Source organism: Meles meles, chromosome 17, assembly GCF_922984935.1.
Source record: "Meles meles chromosome 17, mMelMel3.1 paternal haplotype, whole genome shotgun sequence".
NCBI classification, from domain to species: domain Eukaryota; kingdom Metazoa; phylum Chordata; class Mammalia; order Carnivora; family Mustelidae; genus Meles; species Meles meles.
Window position 1 is genome coordinate 33,450,072 of NC_060082.1, and position 19,200 is coordinate 33,469,271.

General features: G+C 53.6%; 1 protein-coding gene across 2 annotated transcripts in view; it reads left to right on the forward strand.

Annotated features, from left to right (window-relative positions):
• The window catches only part of MAPKAPK2 (MAPK activated protein kinase 2), a 45,532-nt gene extending 30,206 nt beyond the window's left edge, over window positions 1-15,326 (forward strand). The window contains exons 2-10 of one of the 2 annotated variants that reach the window (XM_045982924.1): window positions 10,005-10,144; window positions 10,309-10,382; window positions 10,639-10,718; window positions 11,178-11,304; window positions 11,920-11,995; window positions 12,436-12,560; window positions 12,820-12,905; window positions 13,036-13,116; window positions 13,566-15,326. In XM_045982924.1, coding sequence (XP_045838880.1) covers window positions 10,005-10,144; window positions 10,309-10,382; window positions 10,639-10,718; window positions 11,178-11,304; window positions 11,920-11,995; window positions 12,436-12,560; window positions 12,820-12,905; window positions 13,036-13,116; window positions 13,566-13,709 — 933 coding nt within the window. In that variant the 3' untranslated portion in view covers window positions 13,710-15,326. The remainder of the gene's footprint in view (window positions 1-10,004; window positions 10,145-10,308; window positions 10,383-10,638; window positions 10,719-11,177; window positions 11,305-11,919; window positions 11,996-12,435; window positions 12,561-12,819; window positions 12,906-13,035; window positions 13,117-13,565) is intronic. The other variant, XM_045982925.1, reaches the window with a different exon arrangement.
• The last annotated feature ends 3,874 nt before the right edge of the window (window positions 15,327-19,200 follow it).

Sequence of the window (19,200 nt, forward strand, 5' to 3'; positions counted from 1 at the left end):
ATAAACTCTTTAGAAAAGCATGATAAGAATTTATCAAGTGCCATGGTCTTAGCAGGAAAAAAGGAAAAAAAAAAGCCTTGCGTGTCTGTCAGATGTCCGTGTTCATGTTGGGTGATGTGAGCTCTGTCTTGCATCTGGACCGTTTCTGCTAACTGTAGGGAGGAGTGGTTCGTATCTTCTGCCACCTATTCTCTCCTAGGTGACCGCAACAATTACCTCCCTCCCTCCTGGTTCTTTTGCCTTTTCTCCACACTCTGCTGTCCTCCTGTGTTGGGCATGTGGAACTGTGGAGTTGTTGTCAGGGGTGGGGTGTGTGTGTGTGTGTGTGTGTGTGTGTGTGTGTGCTGCCCTCATGATTTGTAGGACCCTTCTCTTTTTCCACTCTGTCTCTCGGCTCTCTCCACCTCCCATTAGATCCGTTGATGAAGGCATACATGCCGTGAATCTCATTCCACTAAACTGGAGTAATGATGATGACATGGCATTTACCATTTCTATAAGAATTTGAATTTGCTTTGTCATTTGTACAGGGTCAAGTTGTTGGCGGCTGCATGGGCCAGAAGTTGCTGACCTCCTTCCATCTTAATTTCTTCCTCCCTCCCTTCCTTCCTTCCCTTCCTTTTTTATTTCTTTTAAAGATTTTTATTTATTCATTTGGGAGAGAGATGAGAGAGCGAGAAAGTAAACATTAGCAGGGGGAGAGACTGAGGAAGAAGCAGATTCTCCACTGAGCAGAGAGCCAGACACTGGGCTGGATCCCAGAACCCTGAGCCGAAGGCAGATGCTTAACTGACTGAGCCACCCAGGCACCCCTCTTTCTTTCTTTCTTTTCTTTTCTTTTTTTTTTTTAAGATTTATTCACTTAGAGAGAGAGAATGTGCGTGTTTGCATGCATGCACCTGTGAGCCAGGGGAGGGACAGAGGGAGCTGAGGACGGAGCCCACCATGTGGGACTCGGTCTCACCATCCTGAGATCACTGTCTGAACCGGAGTCAAGAGTCCAGTGCTCAACCAACTGAGCCACCCGGGGGCCCTCATCTTAATTTCTTTTGATAATTTGTCCATCTTGGGACCCTTTAAAGTCATACCTAGATCCCTCAAAGAACATGGCATGTTTTCTTCCTGACGATTTTGTCTTCAAGACATCTGAGAGAGTTGAGCGTGTTTCTCCCTTCCACTGTCTCCCTTGTGTCCCTGGGAAAGAAGCCGTGTATCCTGGTGTAAGCCACAGGCTGTAGGGTTGTTCTGATGCACAGCCTTCCGCTTAGTCGGTAAGCGTATGTTAGGTTTCTTCTGCACCGAGCTGTGTGCGGGGCCAGACCGACACAGAGGTAAGCGGGGACGGATCTGTGAACCAGTAGGCAGGAGCCAGGGCAACAGTAAACTAATAGGAGCTGCTCAGGGTTGGTTTGTCAAAGCCCCTTTTGTAGTGAAGAAAAGAACCTGGAACTTACAGTGGGATCTGGGTCTGCCTCTCCGCGCGGGCCGTGACTGGCCGTGTGTCCCCGGGCAGGTTGCTTCACCAGGCCTCGGGTGCCGCAGCTGTAAATGGGGTCAGCAATGGCCCCTCCTTCATGGGGCTGCGAGGAGCCTTAAGTGTTGTGTGTTTTCTAAACCTAAGGTGCACCTGACACGTGTTCGGTGTGCTGTACGTGAAAATTCCTCTTTCTCTTTCAAAGTCTTCATCATCTGCTGGAAGAAAGAGAAATTTTTGTGTCGCCCGGTCTTTCGGTTTCCTACGTAAGACTGCAGAATACTTGACACCCCCACTGTGCACAGCCTTCCTTGCCATGTAAGTCAGAAGTGGTTAGCATTGGTGGTTTGGGGCCCCGGTCTGGTCTTTGTCATATTTTGTGTCTTCTTGGGGAAGAAATGAGGCCTTTCCGTCAGCTGGGTAGCCCTCGTCCTTAGAGTTCCATGAGGTCCTGCTTTTTCCCATGGCCAGGGTGGGATCCCCTGTCTCAGGTCAGGGGCCGAGTGAGAACTGGGGCCCTTCTGCATCTTAGACTCTAAACTCCTTGGCTTAATTTTTAAAAGAAACATACGCAGATGGTAAGATCCCAATAGTACAGGAAGATACCAAGTGGAAATGAAAAGGAGGGGACAAAAAGACCCCTCAAGTTTCTCTCTAGAACCTACTCCCTGGTGGTCAACACTCTAACATTTGTGGGGGGGTGGTAAATACAGAAAAATTGCAAACATCTACAAGCCCGTATACCTTGTCCTTTCTGCCTTAAGACACAGAACCACCCAAACGGTATCATGTTTTCTACTCTGTTCAGTACATTTTTTTATTTTTCAAAATTTAAAAAAAACACACCAAAGAAGAAAACATCTGTATTACCTATTTCACCACCATTTACACTGAACCATTAATTAACCTTTTGCTGTGTTTGCTTCTTGCCTTTAGGAATACATACTTTAAAAGTTAATTAAGTAATGCCAACAGAGGTCTGCTAAGCAGAGTAGGATGGTGATGACAGGGCCAGAGTGTCATCCTGTCCTTTGCTCTCCCGTTTACCAGCACCCTCTCCTCCCTGCGGCCCTGCCTCTCTCCCACTCCGCCCGCACCCCAAATCCTCTACCATTGTTCCCACAGCTCCAGAGTGCTGGCCGTAGGTCCTTTCCAGCTTGGGCTATTAAGATGCTTTAGGAACATTTTTGTAGGTCGATTTCCTAGCTGGGCAATGACTTCATGCAGGGTTCAGACATTTACAGTTTTGACAGATACGGCCAAATTCCTCCGACAACGTACTCCGTCATATCCCGGCGAGCGTCTGTGAGAGTGCCCTTTCTTCTCAAGTCTTGGCAGAAACCCAGGAGTTTTATTTTGTTTTGTTTTTGGTCAAACATTAAAACATTTTTGCCATTCTGGTGAAATTACTATCATTGTTTTCATAAGCATTTCTCTCTTCATGACTTGCATCAAGAGTCATTTGGCCATCTGTGTTCCTTTCTCTTTGAACTGCCTGTTCTTATTCTTTGACCGTTTTTATATTGGGTTGTTAATCTTTCACAATTGATTTGCCAGAGTTAAGTTAGCCTTTTATCTATTATGTGTTGCAAATATTTTTTTAAATTGTCATTTATGGTGTGGCTTTTAAGCTTCTTGCCTTTTTGTTGAACCTTGGTTGTTTGTGGCTGCCCCGGGGAAGATTCTGGAGAGAGACGGTGGGACCGCAGAAAGGTCCAGCTAGTCTTTGGGCAGTGGTGTGGTTGTCTCAAGGCTTTTAGGACTGGACTCCCCACTGTAGGTTTAAGCTTTGTTGTGGGTAGGGGTTTTCCCCTTTTGCAGTAACCCAAGCCGGTAGTAAATAGAGAACCACTTTTACCTCTAGCCAAACATTTGGGATCGTGTATACCAGCTGGGAACCCCAATGCGGTACTTCTGTGTATCTTTTACTTTAGTAACCTATGAACTCCGCTGTTGGATTTCTGCGTAGATCATCTTCTAGGGGAGGACCATCAGTAACTCCTCACTGAGCTTTGCGGAAGTTCTACGAGGGGGCATTCTCGTCCATCCCTCCCCTAGGTGTAGAGTAAAATCATTTCAACCAAGATTTATATGTTTGTCATCTCTTAGGTTCCTGAGCTGGGCTAGATGTAAGGAAGCAAGTGACCGTGTCTCCCGGCTCTGTGTAATTTGGGGGCTCACCTCCACTGCTGATTTCCGGCGGCACCCTTGTTAGTACCTTTACACACAGATCACAAGATAGAACTTAAAAAAAAATTTATTTTTTTTTTGCTTTTTCATTGTGTATCCTGCATTCACATGGAAGTTCCATGGGGGCACAGGCCATGCTTGCTGTGTTCTCTGTTCTGTCCCAGCACTCTCCAAAACAGTGTGTGGCATGTACTGGGTCCCCCATGTCGGCTGAGTGATGGCATTCTGGGAGGGTGAGCCCCGTGCTGTGTGTCTCCTCCCTGTTTCCCTCCCTGGCCCTGGATCCAGGGATGGGGGCTTTGAAGAGCTCAGACAGAGATCACATGATGTAAGGACAGTGTGTCCTGGTCCCCTGTCCTTGTGACCTCCTCACACTTCCCTTTTTTGCCAGTCTAGGGCGGTAAGGTCCAGGTGGCCAGCTTCAGGCCGAGAGGAGAGGTGTAAAGATGCTTGAGCTGACGCAGAGGCCCACTGGCTGGGGAGCTGAGGGGAAAGTCAGGGCAGAGGGGAGCGGGAGAGGACTGAGGACGATGGAACACGTTGTGCTCTAGTTCTCCGTGTCCGCTCTGTCCGGACAGGGGCCTGCACCTGCCAGCCCGAGCTGCCTGGCAGAGAGAAGCCCATGGGCCTGGCGGTGTGGATGACAGCCTCTGATGTACATTTGGAGAGCTGAGCTTCTTTCTTTGCCTCTTTAGAAAGTACAAATGCTAATTGTAGATCACCTAGAAAATAAAGATCTAAGGAAGAAAAAAGGAAGTCACTGTCATCCTACGTTTCAGATAGAATTCCGATTAGCATTTTACTCGTATGAATGCCCTTCCTTTTACACCCACCTGCCCAGGTATGTATCTATTCATTTGGAGCTGTGCTCTACATAATAAGGCTTTGTAAATTGGCTTTTTCACTTACTATCAGACACTTTCTGATGAGTCAGTGTAAGGAAACTAAGATTGGGATTTTTGCTGCAAAGAAAACAACAGAGTGAGTGCCACCCCTGACCGCGGCCTGCGACCCAGAAACTGACAGGCGCGGGAATCCATGCCTTGTTCCACGTTCTGTTCAAACATCACTTGCGTGATTATGGATTGTGTAGATAAGTGCACTTTTAAAGAAGGCAATCTCGACTGCTTACTGTTGAGCCTCCGGTTTCTGGTTGGTGCAGCTGACTCAGGGCGGGGAAGTGCATACCGTCAGCTCCATCTAGGAGAGAAGCTCACAGTAGATTCTAGACGCAGAATTTCAGGATCAAAGGGTTTGTACTTTCAGCCCCTGTTTTTGGCATTGATATCACGGATAGTCGTGGCAGATTCTGTGCCTTGGCCTTACCCGTGGGTGGTGGAAAAGGAGCCTCTGAAGCAGTGAGGACAGGCACCGAATTCCAGCCCTGCCCGTGGCAGCTGCTGGAAGGCTTCAGACTAATTGCTTAGCTTCTCTGAGCCCGAGTCTTGTCATCTATAAAGCAGGATGCTCCCTCCAGGGTGGGCATGGGGGTTCCCGGTGCGGAGTACTTAGCACCAGCACCGATTCAGCGCAGAGCATACCAGCAGGGGCTCCCTTTCTCCTGCTCCCATGGATCCTGCTGTGCTGGAGCAGTCTGGGGACTCCCAGCAGCAGTCCTCCTGCCCACATCCTCCTCCTCTTTCCCTCTACCCTGCAGAGCACGACGGGGGCTCGGCTCAGGGTGTAGGGGGGTGGAGAACAGAAGAAGGGGGAGGGCTGGGGGCTGGGGCAGGACACACGGGACCTTTGCTCTGACCTCCTGCCACGAGCACCCTAGAGGTCTGCTTTAACCACACACCACCCACCGGCAGCACACCCAGCGCCTGACTCAGACTTTCGCATCGCTTTGGCTTCCAGGCAGTGTTGGGAAGGAACAGCTTCCTTCACTCAGTGGCGAGTGCACCCTGCCCCCAGCTGTCCAGTTTGTAGTGTGTTCAGAGGCAGAGGGAGAGCTCAGGGCTGGGGTGCCAGCGACTGCTTCCCTTCCAGTATTCTGGCTTCCCCTCTGCCCTGAGCCTGGAGCTATTCATAACCCCTGAAGTGAGGTGTGCGTGGGCAGGACCCCAGCAACCCACCCCATGGACTCTGCAGTAGCACGGTGGAGAAGTGGGGGCAGACACTGACGTGCTCTCACTCCGCGCCCCGCGCTGCTCTTAGTAATTTCTGCGATGTGCTTCTATTTAATGATGCGCCTCATTTAGTGTAGGCAAGTACTGTTATTATCCTGTCTTACCAGATAGGAAACTGAGGCACAGAGGGGTGAGAGACTTCCACAAGTTCACACACCCGGCAAAATGAGAGCTTGTGAAGGGGATGACCTCGTGGGGCCTGGGGCTTATTCCTTCCCATCCGGTCCTCCTTTCGTCGTTGCTGCGGAGCCATGCTTCAGGCCCTGCTCTCTGTTTCTTCCCATTTCTCTGGCTCGGCTAGGTTTAGGATGCTGACCACGGAGTCTTTTCCTGCGGCCCCATGATGGAAGATGTGGTGCTGGTGTTGCGGGTAATGGGGCCGTAAGGAACCAAAATTGGGGGCCCCATTCCTCTTCCCTTCAGGTGCCAGCAAATTGAGGCATGGGACAGTACCCTGAGAGGGCTCCCACGTCTCCCTCATTGCCACTGTCATCTGAGAGGTTCCTCCCCAGGCAGTGGTTCTGTGGCCTGGTCCCTGGCCCACACTTGGTAGGTGGCCTTGCCTCTTGCACTGCAAGTTTGCACACACAACAGTTAACCTTTTCTAGAGTGCAAGAGAATTGCACATGTGAGTTGCAGGGGATGGAGACAAGTCACAGTATCTGTTCCATGCTTTGTGTGGGCTCAGAATATTTCATGAACCCTACTAGTCTAAGGGCATGTGGCTTCTTAGTGGGAAGACCCTTCTTTCCTTCCTTTCTTCCCCCAGTCTGGGTCACTGAGATCTATAGACCTGGCCCCTTCGGCCTCCACTGTCTTTGTCCATGCCAGAGAGGTGAGCCCTTCCTACCTTTCCTAGGTGACTCTGTTGGCTTCTGATTGAACCTACTGGTGGACCCAACAGCACCTCAGGAATCCTGTTTCATTTCCCTTCTCCTCTGGCTTGGAGCTCAGGCACCTCCCCCACTCCCCCCTGCACTCTCCCCACCATTGCGGTTCTTTACTTAGCTCTGTACTCCAGATTAGCACATTCTTGATATGCTCCCTCCAGGCTTCCTGCACCCCACAGCTGTCTACAAAGCCTTTTTGGCTCTTCAGGCTCTTCCCCCATGACATCAGCCAGCTTGCCTGCCTGATGCAGTTGAAGGTCTTGCTTTCATGGCTTGAGTTGATCTTCATATCCGTTCAGGGATTTCTGATAAACACATACCTAGATGCCAAGCATCAGTCTTCATGGGAAATTATTATGTTTCTTTTAGAATTTAAAAATATTACTCTTTGCAATTTACAGATTTCATGAAATCTAATCCCATTTCACAAACAAGGAAACCCTTTTCAGAAAGGAAGGTTGGCTAACTGACCCAGGCTAGGAAGCACAGAGCTGGGAAGTGAGGTGTACATGGTTCCCAAGGCCAGGTGTGTTGTACTGGGGCCGTCTGGTCATCTAGCAGGTAAAGAATTGTGTTTAAGCCTGGAGGTGGGATGTGAACCCAGGCCTTGTGACTGCAAATTCTCCTTTGCCACACGGTCTAACCTGTCTAAGGCAGAAAGAGCAGAACTTGGAGTGTGAGCTCTGAGTTCACGAGGGACCAAGGGGCCCTTGGGTTTGGGCCTCAGGATATCCTCACTTAGCACAGTTCTGGCCAGTCAGACCTTTAGAGCGACTACCCAGGCTGCGGTCCCTGGGCTGCATTTATAAACCCAGCCTACAGTCTTGCTGGCGACTTGTGCCTGCTTCTCAGTGGGCTCCAGCCCCAGCTCAGAGGTGATGGAGAAGGTCCTGTGCTGTGGCAGTTGTGCTGCTTGCTTTTGGTGATGAGTGCCTCTCCGATGGCAAAGCACTCTCAGAGGTATTCTTTCACTAGATGCTTAGAATGGCTCTATGAGGAAGGGGGCCAGGTAGGTATTACCCCGCCCATCAACTTATAGTTGCAAAATAGGCTTAGGAGGGTAATGACCTCTCCAAAGTCACTGGAGGTATTGACAAATTCCAGACCCCTGCCTGATTCCCCGCTGATTGTAAATCCGTGACCTCAGGTTGCCTCTGAGTAAATTTTCCTCTCAGGACTTCATAGTGATTGACGTTCCTGTAGGGGGCGACAGAGATCTTTCTTATGTGGCGGCTCTGAGAACTTTTGCTTCTGAACCCTTTGAACTTACCAGTCATATAGCACATTATCTCACCGGCTTATAAGTATTTTCTGTATCTACCTCCCCCAGTACCCTGGCACTCTCAGATTGGGACTCTTCTATTTTGTCTTGGCATCCAGGACAATGTGGGACCCAATACATACCTGTTGAGTTGAATTACATGCAAATGAAATTGGCCAGTGCCTTGTCTTGCATTTCTTACAGCATGGGAAAGGACAATAAACTTATTTCCTGGTCCATAATAAAATTGTTGGTGGCAGAACTCCAAAGTTGTGCAGTGCCCCCATATGGCCACTAGGTGGCAGTGTAACCCCATGGAGACCTTGCCTCCTGCTCACTCCCGGGGAGACAGAACTAGGGCACGTGTTTGGGGATCACCTCTGCAAAATCAGTCTGCAGTTGGCTGTCTGAAATTGACAAGTCTTGGCCCAAGTCTCCGCCTCCACCCCTCTTCCTAAAGCTTTGTGGTATCATGGAAAAGGCTTGGGCTTTGGAATCCACCAGGCTTAGATTTCAACCCTGGCTCTGCCTTTCCCCAGGAACTTAGCCCTGGACACACTATTTCTCTGAGCCTCAGTTTCCTCATCACATAAGATGGCGGTTGCTCAGTTAGAAAGGGCCTAGTACATCACGGACTGGAGCATGATTAATTCTAGTTTTATTGCTGGAAATTCCTGTATTTGCCTTTCGCTGCCCTCTGTCTGGCTCCATCCTGGCCATCTGATCTTTCTGACCGAATTTCCTGCCACATCCCCCAGCTGTGTAGGGCCATGTAGGGCTAACCTTGATGGCTCACAGAGATGGTAAGTCTCTCAGGGTCTTTGTCGGAATTATTCTGGCACTGGACCTGTGCCTTCAGCAGACGGTCTGTGAGGGAAGTGACAGCTCTGGTTGTTGGGCATCTGCCAGGCCCCCTGCTAGGTGCTTTGTAGAATTGTTTCCCTTAACCCTTGCAACAGATCTCTCCCCCATTTTACACAGGGATAGACCTTTGGCTGTCCAGCCTTTGGCTCTGAGCCATGAAAAACTCTGCTAAAAGCAGTTTAAATAGTAAGGAAAGATGATTATCTTGCCGAAAACAAGTCCTGAGTGATGCTCGTTGGTGTCAGCAAGGACCCAGGTAGCTGCCACGTCTCCTGGTCTCCCTTATGGGCTAAGGTGACTGCCGAGTTCCAGGTGTCAGGTGGGGGAAAGACGCTGCAGCTGCCCTGTGCTCTCTGTAAGAGGCCTCTAGCAGATTTGTTACAAAGTTCTTGAACGGTGTTGAGTCTTAGGCTTGTTCCCAAGTTAGTCATCTAGTAAAGGAATTCATGGACCTGGCTTGGATTTGTCAAGATTCAGCCCCTGAGGCTGGTGAGGGATCCAGGTGAGGGATCCAGGTTCCATTTGCCCCTGACCCCTGGTCCATGGAAGAAGGCACAGGAATGAGGCTCGTGGGTTCAAGAACTTGCTCGAGGTGGCAAACCTAATAAGCAGCTTTCAGATCCCATCAGGCTGTCAGCTGGATGAATGAAGTAAATCACAGAGGCAGAAAGCACATTGCTCTGGATTTGGTGTGCTGGACTTTGACGGATCTTGGAAGTACCTTTTCTTACTGATTCTGAGTTTCTCCTTCCTCTAGGCTCCTTTTTATAATGGTATTAATTTTCCTCAGTGTCTTTTTCCTCAATGCCTCCTTTAGCCCCTGTCTCCCAGTCCCCAACAGCTGCCTGCCTTTTGGAATAGACTTCAGGCCCATAGCTAAGAAGGGCCCCCCTAGACAGAATGGTCCAAGGGCTGATTTCAGTGAAGCTGTCAAGGCCCCATGGGAGTCATCTTAAGGTTTCTTTTAGAGCAGAGAAGGGAACTGCAAAACTCTTAAGTCAGGAAGGGTTAGGAGAGGCCAGAGGAAATGCCAAGGGAGCCAGTAGAGGCCAGCGGTAGCACGGAGCTTATGGTCCCCCAGCGGAGAGGTCAGTGGGCACCAGGGCCAAGGCCTTGGAACAGACCCATGCTGGGCGGCAGCTGGCTGTCCACCTGCAGAAATGGTGCACTTATCCAGGAGGCCTTTTGGCTTGCAGATGCTTCAGGACTGCCCCAAGGCCCGCCGGGAGGTGGAGCTGCACTGGCGGGCCTCGCAGTGCCCACACATTGTGAGGATCGTGGATGTCTACGAGAACTTGTATGCGGGCAGGAAGTGCCTGCTGATCGTCATGGAGTGGTAAGCAGCCTGTCCCCCTGCCCACTCAGGCCCCTCGCCCTCTGGGCACTGCCCAGGTCTACACCCCGAAGCTTGAAATGTTGACGCTCCATTTCTTTTAGCGGGGAATGGAGAGGGCTGATGGGGTGTTCAACCCGTCAGATCTGACCGTGGCTTTGTTTCAGTTTGGACGGTGGAGAACTCTTTAGCCGAATCCAGGACCGAGGAGACCAAGCGTTCACAGAAAGAGGTAGAAAGGGTCTGTTGTGGGGACAGGCTGCGGCGGCAGGGCTGTGGGAAGGGGGCTCTGGGGCCTGCTGTCTGCCAGAGATGCCGAGGCCCACTGCCAGGCCTGCCGTCCCCCGCTAAGACTGGACAGTGCCTTGTTTCTCCGTTTCCGGGGTGGGGGGGGGGATGTAGAGAGCCCGGGGCTGCATGGGAGGGGCCGAGTGTAGTGAGTCGTCAAACCTAACGGTGCCTCTTGTGCCTTTCTTTCTCCTGCCTCACGGCTCCAGAAGCGTCAGAAATCATGAAGAGCATCGGTGAGGCCATCCAGTACTTGCACTCGATCAACATTGCGCATCGGGATGTTAAGGTACCCCGGGGTTCGCTGCTGCCCATCCCCCCAACCGAGGTGTGGTGGGGAGCCCCGGCTCTGGGGCCGCGGTGACCCTGTGTCCAGGCCGCCTGGCTCCTGAGGGCGGAGTAGCACAGGGTGCCATTCTCTGCCCTCTCTGGCCACACCCCCAGACCCAGTAGCCAAGGCGTCTGTGGCTACGCCCAGCGCTGCCGTCCTTCGTCGGTCCCATGCAGTCACGCCTTTGGTTTCCATGTCCCTGTGGTGTTCGCTCGTGGTTCTGTGTTTGTCTCTTGTCTCCAAGGACTCTGTCAGCTCTCAGAAGGCAGGGGCACTCCCTCTGGTGTGCCCATCAAGGGGGACAGGTGATGGTTGGAAGGATGAGGGAGGGCAGGAATCCTTACCCTTCTGATTCTCATGGCTCCTCCCAGGCTCAGCAGAATTGCTGTTTGTCTGTCTCTCTCTCTCTCCCTGTAGCCTGAGAATCTCCTATACACTTCCAAAAGGCCCAATGCCATCCTGAAACTCACAGATTTTGGCTTTGCCAAGGAAACCACCAGCCACAACTCTTTGACTACTCCTTGTTATACGCCGTACTATGTGGGTAAGTGCAGGGCGGCCTGGGAGCTCGTCTCTCCCCAGAGCTGTTCTCAGGCACTCTCTCCAGCTCTCGGGCCACTGGGCCTGTCGTGTTCTCTGCCCCTTCCTGGAGCTGGTGTGGATGTGACCTGCCCAGAAGTAGGGCTCGTCAGAGTTAAGCTGGGATCAAGGCATTGTGGGAGATTAATCTGTCTGAGATTATAGGCAGGATTTTGTGCACACCTGTAATTTCCCCAAGAAGAGCTGTCATTGCGCTCAGATTCCCAGTGGAGTCCGGGGGCACAGGTGGGGTTCTGGATCCCCAGCTGACTGGCACAGAATAAGCTCCCGTGTCTGATGAAATGGGCAGCATGGGTTGGAAAGGCTCTTCAGTTCAGGAATTGTTTCGGCTTCACACTCCAGCCCCAGGGTTCCTTCTGGGGGAGGATCTTCTGCTCTCCCCGACCCAAGCCCAGCACTGGGTTATGGCTGTCCCCCTCCCTGCCCTGCCCCCCAACCCCCAGCTACAGTACCATCACGGTGGGCTGAAGGGTTGGGTTGGAGAGCGTGATCCACAGAGAAGCTGGGGTGTATCAGTGTTCAAGGGCGGGACCCACCCACCCTGACCTTTGGTTTGCAGCTCCAGAAGTGCTGGGTCCCGAGAAGTATGACAAGTCCTGTGACATGTGGTCCTTGGGTGTCATCATGTATATCCTGTGAGTGTGTCAGGGATGGCCTGGGGGGGAGGCTGGGGCAGGGGGGCATCCTGTGAGTGTGTCAGGGGCACGGCAGAGCTGGGGCAGGGTGCAGAAGGAGGCTGTACCTCTCTGCGACAAGAGGAAGAAGCCAAGGTTCGCATCCCCTTCTGGATGGGGTATTCCCTGGGAATCCCCTGCATGTCCCCTTCTCCCAGTGCTCATTGGATTCTGTAGCTAAGCGGTGGGTGTTAACTAGCTAACAGACAGGAAAATGTGTGGTTTAGATCCTTGGTGTGTTGGATTTCTGGGCCCTGTTACTCACTTCATATATCGTGCCTGAAACGCCACGAGTTGCAGTTTCTCCGTGACCTTTACGAGAAGCCCGTTTCCCACTCGTTCCTGGCGCGAGGCCCCTGATAACCCCAGCACTGTCCCCCCTCTCCTGCTCCTCGGTCCAGGCTGTGTGGCTATCCCCCCTTCTATTCCAACCATGGTCTTGCCATCTCTCCGGGCATGAAGACTCGCATCCGAATGGGCCAGTATGAGTTTCCCAACCCAGAGTGGTCAGAGGTATCAGAGGAAGGTAAGGACCCCACCCCTGCAGGCATGTGCGTGTGTGCCTGTGGCCGTCCAGCCCGCAGTGTGGGTCTGTACGTGTGTCCCTCCCTGCTGGGTACATGCTGTCTGTGCGGAGGGCCTGGCTCGGGGCTAGCTCCTTGGGCTGTCTGCCTCCCTGTGGCCACCCCACCGCTCCCACATCTGGTTTCTCCCTGAAAACTTGGGGAAGAAACAGAAGGGAGAGTGTGGCCCCTGAGCTCTGTCTCCCTGCCCCACCCCCGCAGTGAAGATGCTTATCCGGAACCTGCTGAAAACAGAGCCCACTCAGAGAATGACCATCACGGAGTTTATGAACCACCCCTGGATCATGGTGAGCCTGCTGGGCCGGAGAGACCTGGGTCCGTGGACACTGTCCCTTGGAGGGGAGGGCTCACCACGACTCTGATCCACGCCAGGCTTTCACTCGAACTCCTTTTCTCCCCCTGCACCTCCACCCCCAGCAATCAACAAAGGTCCCTCAAACCCCACTGCACACCAGCCGGGTCCTGAAGGAGGACAAGGAGCGGTGGGAAGACGTCAAGGTGAGGGAAGCACTGGCTGCTCCGGGGGGAGTGGGGTCTGTTGCAAGAGCACTGGCTGCGAGCCACTTCCCTGACCAGGCTGGGCTGGGGACTGTGCTCGGTGTGAACACAGCCTTGGCCATTCCTTATAAGCACATGGCCCACTCGCTCTCCAGAGGAACCTGGAATGCGGTCTGGTACCATCCCATTTTGCAGATGAGGAGACCGAGTCCGAGATGGGGGGTCACAGCTGGTGATGGGCTGTGATGGACCAGAACCCAGGTCCCCTGACTCTCAGTCCACTGCTCTTTCTGCTTTGAGCGGGGTCACTGGGGGGCCCTGCTGTCACCTCTGGACCCACTGACCAGCCTGTTCTCTCCTGGCTCCCACCCCCTGTCGCCGTCACCCCACCCTTCCTTGTGTCTCTTGCCTCCCCCGTCTTCCCCTTGGTGGGCCCTTCCCCTTCCCAGGAGGAGATGACCAGTGCCTTGGCCACAATGCGTGTGGACTATGAGCAGATCAAGATAAAGAAGATTGAAGATGCGTCCAATCCTCTCCTTCTGAAGAGGCGGAAGAAAGCTCGGGCCCTGGAGGCCGCGGCCCTCGCTCACTGAGCCTCTGAGCCCATCCCGCTCCAATGGAGGACAAGCAATAACTCTCGACCTGAATATATTTTTTAAGCGAAGAGACACAGAACTGTCCACTTCCACCTCGCCTCCTTCTTGGCGGTGTGGATCCCGGAACCCCATCAGGGGCCGCGACCCACCTTTGGTTCCGGCCACCTCAGAGAGGGAGAGGCCGGGAGGCCGGGAGGCTGGGGCCGTGTGGAGAGAAGGGAGCAGGATGCTCTTGACCCTGTGCTCATTTTGAAATTTTATCAGTAATTTGACTTGGAATTTTTATGAAACCTTTTATTGTTCTTTCCCCCACTCTGCCTCCTCTTACCCAGACCCCTTCCTCTGTGGATGTGTAAGGGTTCGGCATTGGTTCAAGGGTATTTGTGGAAACTGTTTTAGGGACTGTCCCTGTGTTGTCGCACCTGCCCTCTCTTTCCCCACTACAGCCCGAGGCCCCTGCTGGCCGAGGCATTCCGGGAGCTCCAGGCCCTGCGGGGGGCCGGGGCCAGGATGCCACCCACCTCTGCCGGAGCCCTCCGATGTCACCAGTGTGCTAGACGGACAGGCGAGTGTGATTGCGCGTGCGTGCATTTGCGTCTGTGTGTGCATGTGTGCCCGCACCTGGGTCTGGGACTGTGCATTTGAGGGGCCCGGGGCAGGCAGGGCTGCGGAGAGAGGGGCCCTGCTGTGGCTCAAGAACCTTACCTATCCTTGGGCCTGCCGTGCCCATATCGGGTCTGCCAAAGTGCCTGAGAAGCCTATCCAGAGTCCCAGCCAGGCCCCTGTGCCTGCCCTTTGGCTGGTTCTGGGAGGCAGAGAGGAGTGACTTAGGCACTGGCACAGCGATCAGAAAGATTGGACCATCCCCACCCCATCCCCCTACTCCCCATTCAGTGCTGGTCCTAGTCCTCTGAGGCGCTTATCCACAGAGCAGCCTCCCTCCTTCCTCCTGCCATTATTAACTGGTTCTTGTTGATTTTTGCTCCGTTTTTAGCCACTCCCATCAGGCCTTCTCTCTGCTCATGCAGGGAAGCCAGGGCCCTTCAGAAGTGACACACGGAGCTTCTGCATTTCGTAGTCTCTCCAGGGCTCTGGGGGCACTGGCCCGCTCCCCCTTGTGGGCAAAGGCAACCCCACGCGTGTGGTCCTGCAGATTTCCACTGTGGCCTAGTGGGTGGTTGGGGGAGTCTTCACACCAAAGATGTCCCGACTCTGCCCCTTCCCCATTAGCCCATTCACCTCCACCCCAGACAACTCAGCTTTGTATGTCCAGGCCATACATACAGGGGGGCGGGGGCGGGGGCGGGCCCTCCGGGAGGGCCCTCCCCCGCTATGAACAACACGGGGAGGACGGGGAGAAGTCCTCCGTGCCTGGGTCTTTACAGGGCGGGGGGGGGGGGGGGGGGGGGGGGGTACTAATACTAAAGCCCTCCTCTCCCTTGGGATGGGTTGCTGGAGGGACAGCCAGGATCTTCTCTGGGTGTGGGGGAGGAGCTCCGAGTACCCACAGTGCCTCCCTGTCTCTGATGGTGTGCCCAGCACTCAGATTGTTGTAAACTGTTGTTGTTTTGTATGAGCGAAATTGTCTTTACTAAACAGATTTAATAGTTGAAAGGTTTTCTTGCTCTTCCTTCATGGGACTTAGCCTTTCCACCCCACCTTGTCTCCTCTCTGCATCTCACATCGGTGGAGAATGGTTTTGTGTGTTGGGAGGGCAGCAGCTGGGTGTCCTGGGAGGGCAGAAGATGGCAGGGCCTCCCAGGTGAGGGAGTGCCTGTCCTGTCCAGGGTCTGGCTGGGACTTGTCTGGGGTAGGGGCGGGAATGCCGCTCTCCTTTAGAGCCGCATAGGGTGGCAACAAGGTGTGGGGAGCTCATGCTGTTTTGTCAAATACTGAATTGGGAGCCAGGTGGCTTCTCAGCACGATTCTTTGACCTGTTTAGCCACAGCCAGGCACTGGCCTTCTCAGCCTGAGGGGAACTGCTGGCGTGGGTTTCTGGGTTCAAATCCTAGGAGAAACCAGGGGAGCAGGGTGGTGTAGTTCCTGAAAGTTCCAGGAGGGGGCGCCAGGGGTTAGGCTTAAACCGAAATAGTCTGCCTTGATCTGCCTTGATCTGGAAGAGGCCTCAGTGTCCACGTGACCCGTTCTCCCCCATTCACAGATGAAAAGAGCAAGGCCCAGAGGTGGGATGTTTGGGATCACACAACGGACTGGTTTGCAATAGGACCTAAGGTAAACATTGGTCTACTGACCCCACTGCTCTTCCTTCCAGTCAGATGGACAAGTAGTACACTCTGCGAAAGTTCACATTTTCTCTCCGGTCCTCAGAGCTGACTGCAGAGAAAGGCAAGGCAGAGTGCGTACCCCTACTTCATGAGTGAGGGGGCTGACTGAGGGCAGAGGAGTGTACTGGAGGTCACACAGCGAATTGGTTTGGACTAGAACTCAGGATGCAAAGGTCTGGGGTGTCCTCCGTCCTCGCAGCTGGCCTTCTGCCTGAAGGAGAGGCCTAGGGGATGAGCAGTCGTCATCATACTGTCATCATCATACTGTCGTCATACTGTCGTCAGCAGTATCACAGGTCCCCTGCTCAGGCCTGGGGGCACAGGCAGGGTGACCCCTGGTGACCCCGACTTAGAAGCCTCTGCTCAGATAAACCGGCCTGAGGTTTTGCTCTCCGGGAAATCCAGTTGTGTTGTCTGCACTTACACAGGTGTGAGAGGGGACGAACTTGGAGGAGGATAGAGCAAGGGCTGGTAGGAGGAGAGCCAGGGTGAGGGGCAGAAGGGCATCGTCACTTTCCACTGTCTTGGGAGGCCATATTTCTATTGCTGCCCTAATGGTCCGTGGCTTACAGCAGCACAAATGTAGGATAATCCCACAGGTCAGAGGTCTGATAGGGTCTCACTGGGTTAGAATCAAGGTCTCAGCAGAGTTGCATTCCTTTCTGGAGGGTCCAGAAGATTCCATTGCCTTGCCTTTTCCAGCTTCAAAAGTCTGCATTCCTTGGCTTATGACCCTCTTCCTCCATCTTCGAAGCCAGCCGCCATCACATCCCTCTCATGCTCCTGTGGCCCCATCTCTGACCCAGCCAGGAGCTAGGTCTCCACTTGTGAGGACTTGGGTGATTAGGTTGAGCCTCCACAGATAATCCAGGATAGATAATCTCCCCATCACGAGGCTCTTAACCTTAATCCCATCTGCAGTTCCTTTTTCCATGTGAGGGACTGTGTGCCTTGGTCCAGGGATCCGGATGTGGTATCTGCGGGGCACCTGCTCTGCCACAGGCCTGGTAGCCTTCTCAGCCTCTCGCCTCACACGCGGACACTTGTTGGCCGCCTCCTGGGTCTGGGTCAGCCTGGCTCTGGACGCTTGTGGCCCGGGACAATCTGGCCCGGAGCTGGTGTTCAGGAAGATGGCCAGGGTGAGCGACCACAAGGGACCCAGTTGGCACATGGGGTCTTGCCGTGCCTTTACACTCCTGCCCGTTCCCCTGAGCCCGCATGGCTGGCTCTGTGATTCCCTGTCACTCAACCTCCATCCGCTAAATTCCCAGGTAGGATGGGAAAGGGAACTTGGACCTAAAGGCAAATGCTGGCTTTCATGGCAACGGAGTGTGAGTCCTGAACGCCCTTCCGTGGCCTTAGATGTGAAAAGGGCTTAAGGACTTAACATCTCCAATTTACTGATGTGGAAATGCAGCCTCACGAAGGTTAAATGACTCTTCCAAGGTCTCACAACTAAGCAGAGGTGAATCTCTCCTGGAGCTCCAGGTTCCAAGTGTGGAGGTACTTGGAAACACACACACACATACACACACACACACAAATGCCAAAGGGTTCCTGGTAAGGAAGGGGCTGGGGGGCCAAGAGTGAGACAGATTGGATTCTCCGCCACTGAGTGGAATTTTTTCCTTCTCTACGGAATGGAGGGGACGTTCCTGAACCCTGTGGCTACTGTGAGGAATTCAGTGAGGTCATGGCTTTGAATGCTTTCTAAGGGGCCGGGTGGCCTTTATGAGTCCCACCGTCCAGGGGGCACAGGGCGCCCTAGGTTTGGAGCAGGCCCTGTGATCTAGGGTGCGTCAGTCCGGCCCTCACTTGGAGGTCCTGTCTTTGTGCTTTGGGCAGAGGAGGCAGTTGGTTTGGTAAACAGTAGCAGTAAATTTGGGGTTTTCCTTTGACTTGGTTGGAGACAGGAAGCGCCTGTGAGGGGCTGTGAATGACGAGTGGGCAGGGTGGGTAGTGCCTACCCAGGGTGTGAAGGAAATTCAGTTACTCGGGGGAGGAGGATGGGGTTGGTGAGGCTGGGGAAAGTGGCTGTCCTACCCACTACCAGGAAATGTAAACAGACCCGCTGGCCACTCCCCAGGTGGGCCGGAGCCTGTGTGGGAGCAGCCTTGGGGGGGCAGTCTCTGTGCCCTGGGGCTCCAGGAATACAGCCCCTCCCCAGATTTGTACATTGAAGTCCACATTAAGGGGCTCTGCTGCCCCAGAGAGAGTCTGGCCAGGTTTGGAAGTAGCTCCTCTTTGGCGGGAACACCAGGCTCCAGCTCTGGGGGGCCTCTTGGCAAATTCATCCACTCACCTCTCCCTGCACTAGGACCAGTGTGAAGAGATCACCCCAAATCCCGAATCACTAAATATCCAGGCACTTACTAATATGTACTAGGCTTTGGGAAAAATGAAGCGTAAGACCAGTTCCTGCTCAGTGTGCAACCTTGAGAGGCCTCGTCTCTTCCTTTCTCTGCCTCCACAGGCCTGCACACCTACTCCGTGGTCTGAATCTATCCATCCAGAACTGCTTCAGACAGTGAGGACTGTGTCCTCCCAGCCCAGGTGGCCCAGGGCAGCCTTGGAGCACCCTAAAGGTTTTTATCCTGGACGGATGAGTGAGGTCACAGAAGCACATCCTGGGTCCTTGCCCCCTGGACAAAGCCCTCACGTCCATGCCATCATAATATCCGTGCTAACCCCCATCGAGGTGTGTGAAGATGAAATGTGGCCGTGCCAGGACTTTGAGAAGGGGGGGGGCACTCTCCCTGGGTGAGCCAGGGCGCCCCTCCCCCAAGCTACAGGCCACCCTGCGCAGGAGATCAGGACTTTGGCCTCCTTGGCTCCCCGCTCTTGGACTTCTCTGGGAAGTCAGCACCCTGGCAAAAGTTCAAAGGCCACATTCTGCTTCAGCACCTACTCGGTGCCATGCCCAGTGCTCAGGGCTTCGGGGCGACACAGATGAATTGGACGTGGGTCTAGCCCTCATGGGGCTCAGTGTAGAGGAGCCGGTGGACAGTGACAGAACAGAAAGCAGGGAGAATCAGCACTTCTAAAACAGCGGGTGCTGGTGCAGACGGTGGGGCTCTGCCGGCGGAGCCCACCCCCTCCCCCAGCGCCACCCCCGGAGCCCCCCAGGGCAGATTCTGTACAGTAGGACAATGAGGGACGACAGGGGGGAGATCTCCCTCCCATCAGAGTCCCCACTCCTGTCT